This window comes from Cetorhinus maximus, chromosome 9 (assembly GCF_964194155.1).
Source record: "Cetorhinus maximus chromosome 9, sCetMax3.hap1.1, whole genome shotgun sequence".
Taxonomy (NCBI): Eukaryota; Metazoa; Chordata; class Chondrichthyes; order Lamniformes; family Cetorhinidae; genus Cetorhinus; species Cetorhinus maximus.
In genome coordinates, this window is record NC_135887.1 from 116078700 (window position 1) to 116094502 (window position 15803).

The following is a 15803-nucleotide window of genomic DNA, read 5'->3' on the forward strand; positions in this document are numbered from 1 at the left end:
TATCCAAATGCAGCAAGACCTGGACAATATCCAGGCTTAGGCTGACAAGTGGCAAGTAACATTTGTTCCACACAAGTGTCAGGCATCTCCAACCAGAGAGAATCCAACTATCGCCACTTGACATTCAATGGCATTACCATCACTGAATCCCCCACTACCAACATCCTGGGGGTTTACCATTGACCAGAAACTGAACTGGACTGGCCATATAAATGTGGCTACAAGAGCAGATCAGAGGCTAGGAATCTTGCGATGAGTAACTCACCTCCAGACTCCGCAAAGATTGTCCACCATCTACAAGGCACAAATCGGGATTGTGATGGAATACTCCCCACTTGCCTGGAGTGTGCAGCTCCCACAACACTGAAGAAGCTGTACAGGACAAAGCAGTCTACTTGATCGGCACCAGATCCACAAACTTTCACTCCCTCCACCACCGACGCACAGTAGCAGCAGTGTATACCATCTACAATATGCGCTGCAGGAATTCACCAAGGGTCCTTAGACAGCACCTTCTTAAACCCATCTGGAAGGACAAGGGCAGCAGATAGATGGAAACAACACCACCTGGAGGTTCCCCTCCAAGTCACTCACCATCCTGACTTGGAAATATATTGCCGTTCCTTCACTGTCACTGGGTCAAAATTCTGGAACTCTTTTCCTAACAGCACTCTGGGTGTACTTGCACCACATGCACTGCAGCAGTTCAAGAAGGCAGCTCATCATCACTTTGTCAAGGGCAACAGGAATGGGCAATAAATGCTGGCCCAGCCAGAGAACCCCACATCCTGTGAATGAATGAAAAAAAGGAATGACAGAGAAGGGAATAGGATGAGATGGATAGAGTCAAATCAGGTGCAGAAAGAGGAATAAAGGGAGGGAGAGATAAGAGACCAAAAGGAAAAATATGAAAACAAATTTAGACTTAAGTTTTGAAAATCTCTAAGAACAACCTATTGCAGTAGAGTTGAGACTCCACAGTTTAAATTATTCTCTTTCTGTCCTGGGAGGTTGATCGGCATTGAAGGAGCTAAAATCTTCTCATGCGAAGGGTCTTTACACTGTTAAATACTAGCTCTAACTTTTTTGTGGCTAGATCATTTGGTAAGTAATGCAGCAATTTCTTGAAACTCAAAGGAAGCTTGATAGCAAACTGTTGTTTACCTGACGTGATTGGTTCAGCAACTTTTGACAATTTTCAACTCATCTCTTCTTTGGCCACAAGCTGCTGGCTAATTTACCTACTCATAAAGACAAAGCCATTAAACACATTATTGCCCAACCAGTTGAATTGGAGTGATGTTAACAAACCGCTTTTATTTCTATGTCCTCTAAAGCTCTGCCAAAGAATAAAGAAAAGTAGCACAAGTGGAGAGTAATTACCGCAGTGTGCCTCCTCCCAAAGATGCTTTGTTCACAATTTGCAAGGACCATGACTACCGTTTGTACAATCCTTACCACTCTCACTTTCTGTTCTCATCTTGGACAACAGCCTCTATCAGGCAAATTACGCTAACCATTCACCATTGCTATATCTGTCAATTACAAAGGTGTCTCACAGTGCTTTCTGCTTGTTGACTATCTTGGACGGTTCGAGCAGAACAATCTTTCTCCCCATTCAGTCCTTTCATGGTGCTTTCACCATTTATATTATTTTAAGTCTTTATAACCAAAGCATCATTTTCTTGGATTCTTCCATATAAATAACAACAGCATCACTATCTTCAGTCCCTGAAACTACTTTCCCCCTCGTTCCTCAACTCGGGGATTTTGAGAACTGCTCAGATGTTTCTTCCAGTTTGTTGAGCTCCTTGTCGTTTTGAGGGGATGATGTGTGACTCCTCCATCCCCGACACCCCCAGGAACTCGGCCGTCAGGGATTTGGAGCCTGTCCTCTTTCTTGTGCATGAACTTTGAATGGAGCCGAGTACTTTTTTGCATCGAATTTACAGCATAGAAACAGGCAGTTGGCCCAACTAATCTGTGCCGGTGTTTATGTTCCACACGAGCTTCATCTCACCCCATCAATATGCCCTCTATCCCATTTTCCCTGACCTGCCTTTCCAGTTTCCCCTTAAATGCATCTATGCTATTTACTGCAACTACTCCATGTGGTAGTGAGTTTCATATTCTCACCACTCTCTAGGTAATGAAGTTTCTCCTGAAATTCCCTATTGGATTTATTAGTGACTATCTTAAATATATATTACCCCTGGATTCGGACTCCCTCACAAATGGTCACATCTTCTCTATGTCTATGCAAAATACAGGCTATGTTGTAATGCAGAGAACTATCACCTAAATTTGCACACAGCAAGGTCCCATAATCTGTATACTCCTTTTCAATGGTGCTGGCTGAGGACACCAATGCTGCTCTTCTTTAAATAGCACCATTGAATCTGCAAGGGTAGTCTTTCTTATCACGGAAAAATAACTTTGTCTTAAGGTCAAAACCTGGCTGTGTTTTGAGTTAGCAGCCTAATATGAATATGTAAGGTATAGTCGAGTTTCAACAACTTGCCCGCTTAACAGTCACTGCTGCCTTAGTCATGAAAAATGTAACATTATTCTGATGCTGCAATATTAATTTTCTAATGTCTCAACTGGAAGACTAACACCTCCAACAATGCAGCACTCCATCTCTACTGCACTGGGAGTGTCAGCCTTACTTGTGTGCACAAGCCTCTGGAATGGGTCTTGAACCCACAACCTGCTAACTCAGAGGTAAGAGTGCTACCAACTGAGCCACAACTAACACCTGGATGCGGGTGTGTGAAGGAGGAAGTACTACAATTCAGCTTGTTTATTTAGGCTGCTGTTGATTACAAGGCGTTTCAGCTAACTCCTGGAAGATTTTGCACAGCATGATATTGCGGCCATGAGTTGCAAGCAGAGTGCTCAGCGTGTCTTCACCCTGGCCATCCATCCACAGGACAGTTTTACCTTTGCTCTGGCACTGTGCTTTGCTGTGAGCAGTGTCTGGGACAGGGAATGCAGATTTATGCAGCTCTGGATCATTGATTAGATAGAGTAACAGGATCTCCCAGACTGCAGGGGTACAGAGAGAATGAGAGAAATAACAGTGCTTGGAAAATGAAACTTATTGATTTAAGCTCTTAAATAATGAATGAGGATGGCTTTGCCTCCAGGCTGAGAGAGCTGGGACAGCTTGCATTTCCTGTTTTGTGCTGGTTATATATAGAGGCTAATATCATCATTGCTTCTTCTTTTTCCGTGGATGCTTGTGTAATAAAGGACAGGTCCCCCTGCACTGACGATTGGATTATAGATGAAGAGAAGCTAAAGCAAGGGCACTGAAGAACGTGGAATCTCCATGTGAATTTGTTGAGAACAATTCATTTTATGAACATGTAAAAAGAAAAGGATAAAGTGACTGATCAATGTCTCCGCCTCCTCCTTCCAAAATGGACTCTGATGAGGAGGAGAACTGGATTGAGGATCACTGGGAAGAATGGTAGGAAAACACTCAAATCCAGTATGTGATGGTGTGGAAGGTTGCAGGCCAATGGATGTTTGATTTTTCTATTCAGACTGATTTATTTTGAGTCCATCTTCAACTCGTAAATGAGGTGTCAGCTGTGGCTCAGTCCATAGCACCCTCGCCTTTGAATCAGAGGGTTGTGGGTTCATGTCCCACTCCCGGAAACCAAGAACTGTGATTGTACTCGAAAGGGTTGCAATCTGTGACTGTTGATAACTCGAAAGAGTTTCAACTCGTAAATGTGTGTGATTTATTATCAATGCAAGCTGGGCTCTGGCTAATTTTTTTTTTCATCCTGTCTCCTGACCAAAAATTGTTTTATGCATTGCATCAAAACATAGAATTGCCAGAATGCTAAATCAGAGAATTTTATCTAAGGGATTTTTTTTCTCACTACAATTTTCCTGAGATCATACCTGGCTGAAATCCACCTGGCCCCTCTGTTACAATGCAAACTACAATGTCTATGAACCATTGCATTAAATCTCCCCTTCCAGCCTATCTCCTGAAAGTGGGTGTTTTATTTATTTGTTTAAAAAATATTTATTTGGGGACAAAAGGATTTTCTTTATCATGGAAAAATAGCTTTGTCTTACGGTTGAGCTAGGTGCCTAATATGAATATGTGATGTATAGCTGAGTTTAAGCAACTTGCCTGCATAACAGCCACTGCTGTCCTAAAGTAAGTCATGAAACATGTTTTGTTATTCTGATGCTGCGATATTAATTTTTTTTTTAATTTTAATTTTTGTTATTTTAATTACAGGTTTGAAGTACTGTGTAACTAATTCTACAGCATATTGTTGTGACCCCATTGAGCGAATTATTTGGTCCTTAGCCTGTGTAATACTGATTTATTTCACTATCAAGTTATGGATCTATTGAGCTACTTCTGCTGTACACAATGGATGCGCTCCAAGCTTGAACTTTCTCCACCTGTTCATTGGCAAGGCTTAGGCAGTGAGGGAGGTGTGAAATGGGTGCTTTAACCCTTGGCTAGAAAATTAACTGATAACCAGTGTGGGTTTCAGCACTGTCTCCTGCCAACGCACGATGGCTGTGCAAGTTGGCTGCTGATACCTATCTGTGCATGTGCAGAAGCCAATGATGTCATTTGCAGGAGATACCATGCCTGTTGGACGATCTTCGGACCCTGAAGCTGTTCGTCCAGTTTCTGAGACCACTTCCCTTTAGTTAGAGGTGTTGACTTGATGCTGCCAATGCTGTAATATTTGCAATTCCAGGTTGTGATGACCGTGCATGCGCCCTGCTGCACATTGCCCCCTATAAAGATGGCGGCCACACTTACAACTGCGCAAATATGTCGTTGGCAGCAAACGCAGCCTGGGTTTCACTGCCTTTGTACCTTCTGCAGATTTCCTTCTGTTTCAGTGTTTATCCTAGTCTTTCACCTCTTTTTTGATGTTGAAACATAGGACAGGAGGGGGCCATTTAACCCTTCAAGCTTGTTCCACCATTTGATGTGACCACGGCTGACCGGTACTTTTGGTTAACAAAAATCAATCTCTGATTTAAAATTAACAATTGATCTGGCATCAATTTCCGTTTACGGAAGAGTGTTCCAAACTTTTACCAGTTTTTCATGTAGAAGTGTAGCAGAAAAATCAAGACTAACGCTCTGATACTGAGGGAGTGCTGCACTGCCGGAGGTGCTGTCCTTTTTGGATGAGACATTAAACTGGGACCTCATCTCCCCTCTCGGGTGGAAGTAGAAGTTCCCATGACACCTATTTCAAGGAAGAGCCGGGGAGCTCTCCCTGGTGTCCTGGCCAGTTTTATCTCCCAGTCAACATCACAAACTGATTATCTGACGATCACATTGCTGTTCGTGGGAGCTTGCTGTGCACAAATTGGCTGCTGTGTTTCCTACGTTACAATAGTGACTACATTCCGAAAGTTTGTCATTGGCTGTAAAGCACTTTGGGACATTTGGTGGTCATGAAAGGTGCTTTATAAATGCAAGTTTTTGTTTTAGCGTGCTGAAGGGGATCAGACCTGGAGTTGTGCTGACATGTTACCCCAAAAGCTTTCCGCAGCAACATGAAGGTGATCATCTAACTCTGTATCCTTCTAGTGAACCTGTGCCAGAACTCCCATTTGCTACTTATGTAACTCAGTGCAACACAGCAGCCCTAGTAGAATGGAGCTAACACAAGGAAAATGCTGAGCTTAATTATTTGACTTGTGCCAGTGGAAAGTTTTCATAGCTCTTCTCTTTTTTTTTATTCAATCATAGGATGGGGATGTCACTGGCCAGCATTTGTTGCCCATCCCTAATTACCCTTGAGAACTGAGTGGCTTGCTAGGCCATTTCAGAATCAACCACATTCTTGTGGGTCTGGAGTCACATGTAGGCCAGCAGATTTCCTTCCCTAAAAGGCATCAACAATTGTCACCATTAGACTTAATTCCAGATTTATTATTTTTTTAACTGAATTCAAATTTCACCATCTGCCGTGGTGAGATTCGAACCCCGGTTACCTGGGTTTCTGGATTAGTAGGCTAGTGGCAATACCACTGTGCGCCACTGCCTCCTGACTGCCTGCAGCCTTATGATGCTTGGGGTTGGAATTTATTCACAAGTGGAGCAATGCAGACTTACCTCAATTGCCCAGGGTCAAGCAGCACCCCAGGCCAACACCTGTGGGGACCCATGTGGTATTCATCATTGATATTATTGAAGTGGCACTACGCAAATAAATTCCTCCCTCAAGGTCTTTCATTCCAACTTGAATGCAATTCATTTTAGGTAGAAAATTGAATGAGGTGTTTAAATAAACCATGGTTTGTCGCAGTGTTAAAGCATCCTGCACCATACATACCCAGGCTTGTAGACAGGAGCTTGATGACTTTTATGTTGATCTAATTTGGACACACCTAGGCTGGAATTTTCTGCTCCAAACCAGGGCAGGAAGACAGGTGCAGAACCAGGGGTGGGACATAAAATTGGATGCCACACCAGTGATGCCATGCTCATCAGCCCACCTGTGCCCATACAGAGGGTATTTTACCTGTAGCAGGGACGGCATTGGGTGGCTGTTTCACCCATGGGCCAGTGTGTTCTCCTGTTCATGTACCCCTGCCCCCCTTCTGCTCCCAGTGGCACTGCTGGGAGATGAGAGCTGCTGGCCATTTGACTGGCTGGTGGGTCTCTGAGGCAGCACTGGGGCGGAAGGGGGGCTGTTATGTGGCTTTGGAGTGAGCCAACAAGGGCAGGTGGGCTCGCCTCTGACTTTTACATCAAGGGCGGGGACCTCATCCCCAGCATTAAATTCAGCCCCTGGAATCGGGAATCTATGAGCTGGCTCCCAGTGCTTATGTAACCAAGGGATAGTCTCTTAAACCCATAGTAAAAATGGCTCCACACACCTCGGAGTAGAAGAACCAACCAAGAGGTGCCAAAGGAATCTGGATTAAAAGAAGTTCCATCTTGGTAGGAAAGATAAAGCAAAATACTTCTTGAATCATGAGAGACTGGGGAAAAAGCCTTTTGTTTGTATAGCACCTTTCACAATCTCAGGACATCACAATGCACTTTACAGCCAATGAAGTAATTTTGAAGTATAATCACTGTAATGTAAGAAAGACACCAGTCAATATGTGCACAGCCAGCTCCCACGAATAGCAATGTGATAATGACCAGATGATCTGTTTTTAATGATGTTGGTTGAGGAATGAATGTTGACCAGGAAAATGGGGATAACTTCCCTGCTCTTCTTCAACTTAGTGCCATTGAATCTTTTTATGTTCACCTGAGGGGGCAGACAAGGCTTCAGTTTAACATCTCATTCAAAATACCGTACCTCCAACAGTGCAGCACTCCCTCAGTACTGGCACTTTTAAGTGTCAGCCTAAATTTGGTGCTCAAATTTTTCACGTAAAACTTAGACCATGAATTAGGAATACTACCCACTGAGTTATGAACCTGAACCTGAATTAACTGCAAGACACCAAATTTCTGCTGGTTTTGAATATTCCCCTATTGCATTGACTTGAATATTCATGGAGCGTGAACATTTAAAAATAAAGCTGAGCACTTCGCTCCCATGGGGTGCATAGGCTTATTAAACCTCACAGCCTCATGTGTCTTGTAGCAGTTTTTAGTCCTGCATTGCTTAAACAGTGAGAGATAGTTGCTGTCGCAGATATAGCTGAATCAGACAGTCGCTGCTAGCCAGCAAACAATATCCCATTCGTGCATTTTTACTGGAACGTTTTCAGAATTACCTAGACTTCATGATCAATCCTAGGCATTAAATCAAAAACAGGCTTCTTCCTTGTGCTGAATGTTTTTCGGGAGATTATTCCGCATGCGTATTGTTTGGAATTGCATGAGTGGCAAAGACAGAGGTTTGTAGTAAGAAGAACAGATTCAAGAGGGTTTTCATCAGTTTCAAGGAGATTGTCACACTAAAATTCTTCAGCAAAACATTCACTGCCATTCAATAATTTACCAAACGGTAACATTCTTATCTCTGAGCCAGAAGCATGATGGTTCAAACCCGACTAAAGCGACCCAGAGTGTCCATTGGCATCACAGTGTCATTTGATGAATTGGAGGCAGGGCAGGAGTTACAGCAGTATGCACAGCAAACCATATTTTACAGTAAAGTCGATGTACACGGCAAACAGTTTATTTAAACAGCGCTCTACAGCAAACAGTCTACAAAAAAATGCACCACAGCAGATAGTCTACAGAGACTATTTAAACAGTGCACTGCAGTAAACCGTCTACAGACTCGATTTGAAAAGAGTCTGACTGAACTGTAACAAACAATTAATGACCAAAACTATAGCAATATCTCCTTATAAAAGCATGGTAATTTTTCCAGCAAAATGCAGTGAGTGGAGGATAGACAACAAGACAAATAATGTCATAAAGCCAATTCCTGTCACTTAGAACATTGTGAGTTCCAAGATGGGACAATTATGGAATGATCTCCATTCTGGCTGGGAATAATGGTGCCATTAAATGCAGCCTTCAAGGGCTGGAACATATAATCTCGTTTGACACTTTAATACTGTGCTGAGGCAATGCTGCATTCCTTTTGTGCTCCACCAAATAGAATGGATATGATAGTCCAGTAGATAAGCTCTGGGCTAGTAACCATCCATGGCTTCCTTTGTGACAACACTGGGGCCTTGGCTTCAGCTGCCTAGACCCTAAGCTCTGGAATTCTATCCCTAAATCTCACCCCTTCTCTCCTCTAAGATGCTCCCTAAAACCTACTTCCTGACCAAGCACTTTATGCCCAATAAACCTCCATTAGATCAAACCTTGTCCTTGCATCTCCATAGATGCTCCTTGTAATTCAATTCTGACACATAGTTGAGGGGTTGGGCTCTTTGTAGCCAATTCTTCACCAATGCCATGAGAAGGACTACCCTGCCACCCTCAATCCCCCAAACTCCAACTGATGTTTGTAAAGACATGTGCCATATTGGGGAACCTGAGAGAAGGTAGCATAATCTTAAAATCAGAACCAGGCCATTCAGGAGAGAAGTTAGGAAACACTTCTTCAAACAAAGGATGGTAGAAGTGTGGAACTCGCTCCTACGAAAAGTTAGCTTGATTAATCATTTAAAATCTGACATTGATAGATTTTAAAAACAAAAACTACTGCGGCCCAAACACTCCTTTCAAGTGAAGCAGCATTTCACTTGCATTTCCCCTAACTTAGTCTACTGCATTCGTTGCTCCCAATGCGGTCTCCTCTACATTGGAGAGACCAAACGCAAACTGGGCGACCGCTTTGCAGAACATCTGCGGTCTGTCCGCGAGAAAGACCCAAACCTCCCTGTCACTTGCCATTTTAACACTCCACCCTGTTCTCTTGCCCACATGTCTGTCCTTGGCTTGCTGCATTGTTCCAGTGAAGCCCAACGCGAACTGGAGGAACAGCACCTCATCTTCCGACTAGGCACTTTACAGCCTTCCGGGCTGAATATTGAATTCAACAACTTTAGATCTTAAACTCCCCCTCCCCCCATCCCCACCCCGTTTCTTCCCCCTCCCTTTTGTTTTTTTCAATAATTTATATAGATTTTTCTTTTCCCACCTATTTCCATTATTTTTAAATCTACAACTAATACCTTGTCAGTCTTTCCACCCCACCCCCACTAGAGCTGTACCTTGAGTGTCCTGCCATCCATTCTTAATTAGCACTTTTCTTAGATAATATCACCACCTTCAACACCTCTTTGATCCTTTTGTCTGTGACATCTTTTGATTATCTGCTCCTATCACTGCTTGCTTATCCCTACAACCACCCCACCCTCAACTTCTCTCCCCCCGCTCCCCCCCACACCTTAAACCAGCTTATATTTCACCCCTCTCCTAACTATACTCAGTTCTGTAGAAGGGTCATGTGGACTCGAAACGTCGACTCTTTGCTTTTCCGCTGATGCTGCCAGACCTGCTGAGTTTTTTCCAGGTAATTCTGTTATTGATAGATTTTTGTTAGACAAGGTTATAAATGGATATGGAGGCAAGATAGGTGGATGAAGTTTAAGATATGGATAGGTCACAAATGAATAGGTCACTGAATGGTGGAATAGGCTCGAGAGGCTGGCCTCCAGCTCCCACTTTCAAATATTGTTGTCCAAGCAATGGAGTCTAGCAAATGCAGATAGAATACTGGCCACAGGGAACTTTATTTTTAACAAAAAGTGATTTTCTAAACTGTTTGACGATGAGCTTTGTAGTTAAGAAACAACGCCCATGTTTGCACCTTAATCTCTCGGTCAAATTCACATTTAGCCTGTTTCCAACATTTGAAAGTTACAAAGCCTTCAGTGGAATTCAGGGCTGGAAAAACATAGGAAATATTTTGTTCACTTCCAGCTCCTGTACTGGATCTTTGGTATTTCTTCATTTTGGTGCTAGGTTCCTATTCACTTTTCAAAGCACCAGTCAAGCTTTTTATTGTTCTAAAACTATTTTTGAAACCTCCAAGAGAACTGGAGAATCATTACAATAGCAATTTATTGTAAATTAAACAATTGGGTGAAGCATATACTGTTTATATATGCGCACATACACAGATATGTGTATTCTATATCACATCACATAGAAGGTAAATGTTGTTACAGATAACACTTCATCTATGTGATCTCTTGGACTGAATTTTGATCAACAACACTAACAACTTATATAGCACCTTTTAATGTAATAAAACCTCTCGAGTGCTTCACAAGAGCATTATAAAGCAAAGTATGACACTGAACCAGATAATGAGATAATAGGTCAGATGACCAAAAGCTTGATCAGAGGTAGGGTTTAAGGAGCATCATATTGGAGAAGTGAGGTAGAGAGGCAGCGAGGTGTAGGCAGGGTATTGCAGAGCTTAGGGCCAAGGCAGCTGAGGGCAGGGCAGCCATTGGTGGAGCGATTGAAACTGGGGACACAGAAGAGGCCAGAATTAATATGAGGGTTGTGGGCTGGAGGAAATTATGGAGGTAGGGAGGAGCGAACCATGAAGGAATTTGAAAACAATGATGAAAATTTTATAATCGAGACATTGTTTGACCGGGAGCCAATGTTGGTCAGCAAACACGGCATGATGGGTGGACAGGACTTGGAGTGAGTAAGAATGTGGGCAGCGGAGCTTTGGATGACCTCAAATTTATGGAGGGTAGTATTTGGGAGGCCAGCTAAGAGTGCATTGGAATAGTTAAGTCTAGAGGTAACAATGTTATGAAAGGTTTCAGCAGCAGATGAGCTGAAGCATGGGTGATATGGAGGTGGAAATAGGTGGTATGAATCTGTAGTCATCGGTATCAAATATGACATCAAGCTTGTGAACAGTCTGGTTTGGCCTCAGGCAGTTTACTCTCAGATGACGTATGGAGTCAGTAGCTATTGATCAGAGTTTGGAGCAGGGGCTGAAGATAATGGCTTCTGTCTTCCCCAGATGTAAATGAAGGAGATCTCTGCTCATCCAGTACGGAATGTCAGATAAGCAGTCTGATGATTTAGAGATCATGGAAGAGTTGAGAAGATGGTGGTGAGTTGGAGTTGGGCATTGTCAGCGTATATGTGAAAACTAATACAGTGCCTTCGAAAGGTGTCACCAAGGGAGAGTTTGTAGATAAGAAAAAGGAACGGGTCAAGTATAGATTGAAAAGGACACCAGTAGCAGTGTTCGGGAGCAGAAAGAGAAGCTGTTGTAAGTGATACTCTGGCTATGATTAGGTAAGAGTGGAACCAGATCAGAGTAGCCCCACCCAGCTGGACGACAGTGGAGAGGCATTGGGGGAGGATGGTGTGGTGAGCCTTGTCAAAGACTGCAGGCAGGTTGAGAAGGGTGAGGGCGGAAAGTTTACCTTTATCGCAGTTGCATAGGATGTCACTTATGACTTTGATAAGAGTTGTTTTAGTGGTATGGCGGGGGTCAAAATTTGATTGGATTCAAACATGGAGTACTGGGAAAGGTGAACATGAATTTGGGAGGTGACAAGTTGTTCAAGGCTCACGTGAAGAGGTTGGAGAGGAATTTTTCAGTGTATTTTGTCCACTTATTAAACCTGGGCTTTTCCTCTGGTCTTCTCCCATGGCTATGGGTTGTGGTGGGTAGGGTTAGGAAGTATGTAAACGTGATATGGCGAGCTTGGCCAGGCTTGATTACCCAGCTGATCTTTTCCTTCCCATCAATTTTGAATGTTTGTGAGTGAGGCAAAAAAGTATTATTTTGCAGCTGAAGAGTAATTGTGTGAAATTTAATGTACCTCCTTTAAGGCAATAAGCTGTAATTTCTGCACTTCTTCCTGGTTTAACAGGTCGCAACTTGTCCTTGGACAGATCCTCTGGGCAATTAGAGATCAGATAGCGGGAAAAAACTCAGTGTGACTCCTGAGACCAATTAGAAAATATTAGTGGGAGAGTACGTTGGCCATGATGTACTTTCTTCCTCAATGAATTATGTAACAGAAATTTGTGCGCTTGTGGCAGTGTGACATGAATATGATGGACACATCCTGAAAGGTTTACTTATGTGCTAAGAGTTTCCTGTGATGTTAATTGAAGGAACTGGTGAATGTTATTATCAACTTCACTCCTTGGTGGTAACCTGGTGGAGTATCCATCATAGAATTCATAGATTTTCATCCCACATGAAATGGTTGGGTTTTACAACAGGTGGGAGTCTCCCACTTTGCTTCTCAGTTTTTGAAGTCAAGAATTGACTGTCCCCTTGTCCCATGTTTAACAGCTGTGGTCATTGTACCAAACTGCAATGCCACCTAATCGGCATTATTATCTTAGACCTTTAGAATGAGAGATGACACCAAGTTCTACAGTTGTACAGCATCACCTATTGATTCAGACAGATTGAGAGCATTGTAGTGGTGTAGTCAACTCAAGGATTTTAATGGGCTATTATTAACTGTAACAAGGCATTTAATGGTGTCTGCATGAGTTAGATTGACCCTTTTTTAGGTGGCAAGTTGCTGAAAGTGCAAGCTAATAACAATGCAGTGAAGGGGAAACAGGGCACTTGGGATCTGAATATCTCTTTACGCAGTCCGATTTAAGGGTTGGGAAACGAACGGCACATGGACTGAGATGGAATTGTACATTAGAATGGGCGAATTCAATGTCAAATCATGTACAGAAAGAGAAAATGCACAGGGAAAGATAAGAGAAAGAGACATGACAAATTTTTTTAAAATGAAAAAGATGTAAAAATTGCTCAATTTTACATTTTTAAAAAAATTCCAAAACAGTAAACAAAATAGTGTACAAAATTATGAGGGGAATTGATAGAGTGGACAGGATAAAATTGTTTCCCTTGATGGAGAATTCTAGAACCAGGGGACATAGATTCAAGATAAGTGGCAGAAGGTGTAGGGGGGACATGAGGAAGATCTTTTTTACGCAGAGGGTAGTGGGTGTCTGGAATTCGCTACCCAAGTTGGTGGTAGAGGCAGAAACTTTAAACTCTTTTAAAAAGTACCTGGATCTGCACCTAAAGTGCTGTAAGCTGCAGGGCTATGGACCGGGTGCAAGAAGGTGGGATTAGAAAGGGCACCTGGGTGTCCTCAGGCTGGCCTCCTTTTGCGCTGTAACTTTTCTATGGTTCTAATTAAAACTTTAAGGAATGAGACCACCTGCTTCTAATGGTTAGTTTTTAGTGTTGGCATGGTTGATTGACAGTAATTAGCACTCGCACCCCTTTACATCCGGTGTCCCCAAAGGATCCACCCTTGGCGCCTCCCTTTTTCTCATCTACATGTGAACCTCAGCGACTCATCCAAAGGGACAAGGTTAATTTTCACACGTATGCTGAGGACACCCAGCTCGACCTCATCACCACCTTTCTTGACTCCGCTATAGTCTCTAAATTGTCAGGCTACTTATCTGACATTCAGTACTGGATGAGCAGAAATTTCCTCCAATTAAATAGTGGAAAGACTGAAGCCTTTGTCTTCAGCCACACTCCAGACTCCTGTAACCTAGCCACTGACTCTAACTCTTTCCCTGCCAACTGCCTGAGGCTAAACCAGATCGTTCGCAAGCTTGGTGTTATTTTAGACCCCAAGATGACATATCCGAGCACACTTGTAGGGGGAGATGGTGGCATAGGGGTAATGTTATTGGGCTAGTAATCCAGAGGCCCAGGCTAATGCTCTCCCTCCTTGGCAGCTGGTGGAATTTAAATTCAATTAATAAATCTGGAATATAAAGCTAGTCAGTCTCAGTAATGGTGGCCACGGAACTATCATCGATTGCTGTTTTAAAAACCCATCTGGTTCACTAATGCCCTTTAGGGAAGGAAATCTGCTGCCTTACCTGGTCTGGCCTACATGTGACTCCAGGCCCACAGCAATGTGGTTGATTCTTAACTGCCATTGTGTTCAAGGACAATTAGGGATGGGCAACAAATGCTGGCCTTGCCAGCAACACCCACATCCCGTGAAAGAATAAAAGAAATCCTTGACTTTAATCTCTCCGTCATTGGCAGCCATGCCTTCAATTGCCTGGGCCCTAAGATCTCCAATTCCCTTCTTAAACATCTCTGACTTTCTACCTCTCTTTCTTCCTTGAGATTCCTTTAAAATTAACCTCTTTGACCAAGCTTTTGGCCATTGGTCTATTTTTGCTTTATAGCCTCCTGTGAAGCACTTTGGGACACTTTATTACAGTAAAAGTGCTCTAAGTTATTGTTAGCACACCATTAAAAAGGTACTTAGGCTTGAAACCAATTACCTAACTTTCTGTGATGAGTTTAGTTTGTACCTACCGTGCAAATACAGCAAGTCCTCCTAATTCGTATGTATGTTCGTATGTCAAGCCATTTAATGCGTTTCGATGGTGAGCCAGTCAGCAAGATGCCATTTTTGCCACGAATGAAATATGCCCAGTGGCACCTTCTCTGGGTTAAATAAGCTGCCATGCCTGCATCACCCACATGTTGAGAACTGTCAAAATGAAGGCATATACGCCCGATCAAAGCATCTAAAGCGCACAAGTAAAGGAATACGGAGCAGAGAGAAGGGTTTGGTGATGTTGAAGGATTTCAGCTCAGAGTGGTGATATTAGTTACAATTTTCACTGCCCATCATACTGTCCTATATCTTGTCAAGACTCTACACTAAAAACATGTATAATATATGGCTATATACATAATATGGCCCTACGTGGTAAAATTGCTTTTACTATATGTCATGAGACACTCTATTCCTTCTCAATAAATCCCAATTCAAGCAATCTGGACACCCTGAAGTAAGAGTGCAAAAAAAACAATTTAAAACCTAAGTTTATTCTTTAGAGAATGATGGGAGATACTGCTGAGAGAATTTGAAGAACTAATTCAATTGAGGGAGCCTAGTAGACATTAAGAAAGCCCCCAGAGCTTTGCTCACAGGCTTGATGATGTCATCTGAAGCACTCAATGTGATTACCGATCTTGTAATTCCCCTTGAGGTAGCCATTACTTCCTTGTAAAACAGATAGTGTTGGATGTGTTGGAGCTGAGGTTCTGTGTTCCCATTATTAAGCACGTAGATACAATGATGCTGTAATCACCTGCTTGTTAACAGTTGCCACCTTAGATGTAGAGAGTTGTTTGTGTATCTCAGATGTACAAGTCTGCCTAACTGCCACACTCTGGATTAGGTGCAGGCTATGTAGGACTGCTCATGAAGATATCATGGAAAGTGTCTTTGCTCAAAGTGCACAATTTTATAATAATGTGTTATGCACCACGTGACCTACATTTTAAAGTTCTGCTGAGGTAGAATCTATGTGCCTCTGTTAAAGGTGTCAAAACCTAATTGTTGTT

General features: G+C 42.7%; 1 protein-coding gene across 3 annotated transcripts in view; it reads left to right on the top strand.

Annotated features, from left to right (window-relative positions):
- mapk8ip1b (mitogen-activated protein kinase 8 interacting protein 1b) overlaps positions 1 to 15803 on the top strand; it is a 184428-nt gene that overhangs the window by 33791 nt on the left and 134834 nt on the right. Inside the window, exon 1 of one of the 3 annotated variants that reach the window (XM_078549409.1) lies at positions 3256 to 3475. The exons of the other annotated variants lie outside the window; for them this stretch is intronic. Coding sequence (XP_078405535.1) covers positions 3402 to 3475 — 74 coding nt within the window. The 5' untranslated portion in view covers positions 3256 to 3401. Of the gene's footprint in view, positions 1 to 3255; positions 3476 to 15803 lie in introns of those variants that run through there. 3 annotated transcript variants of the gene reach the window in all.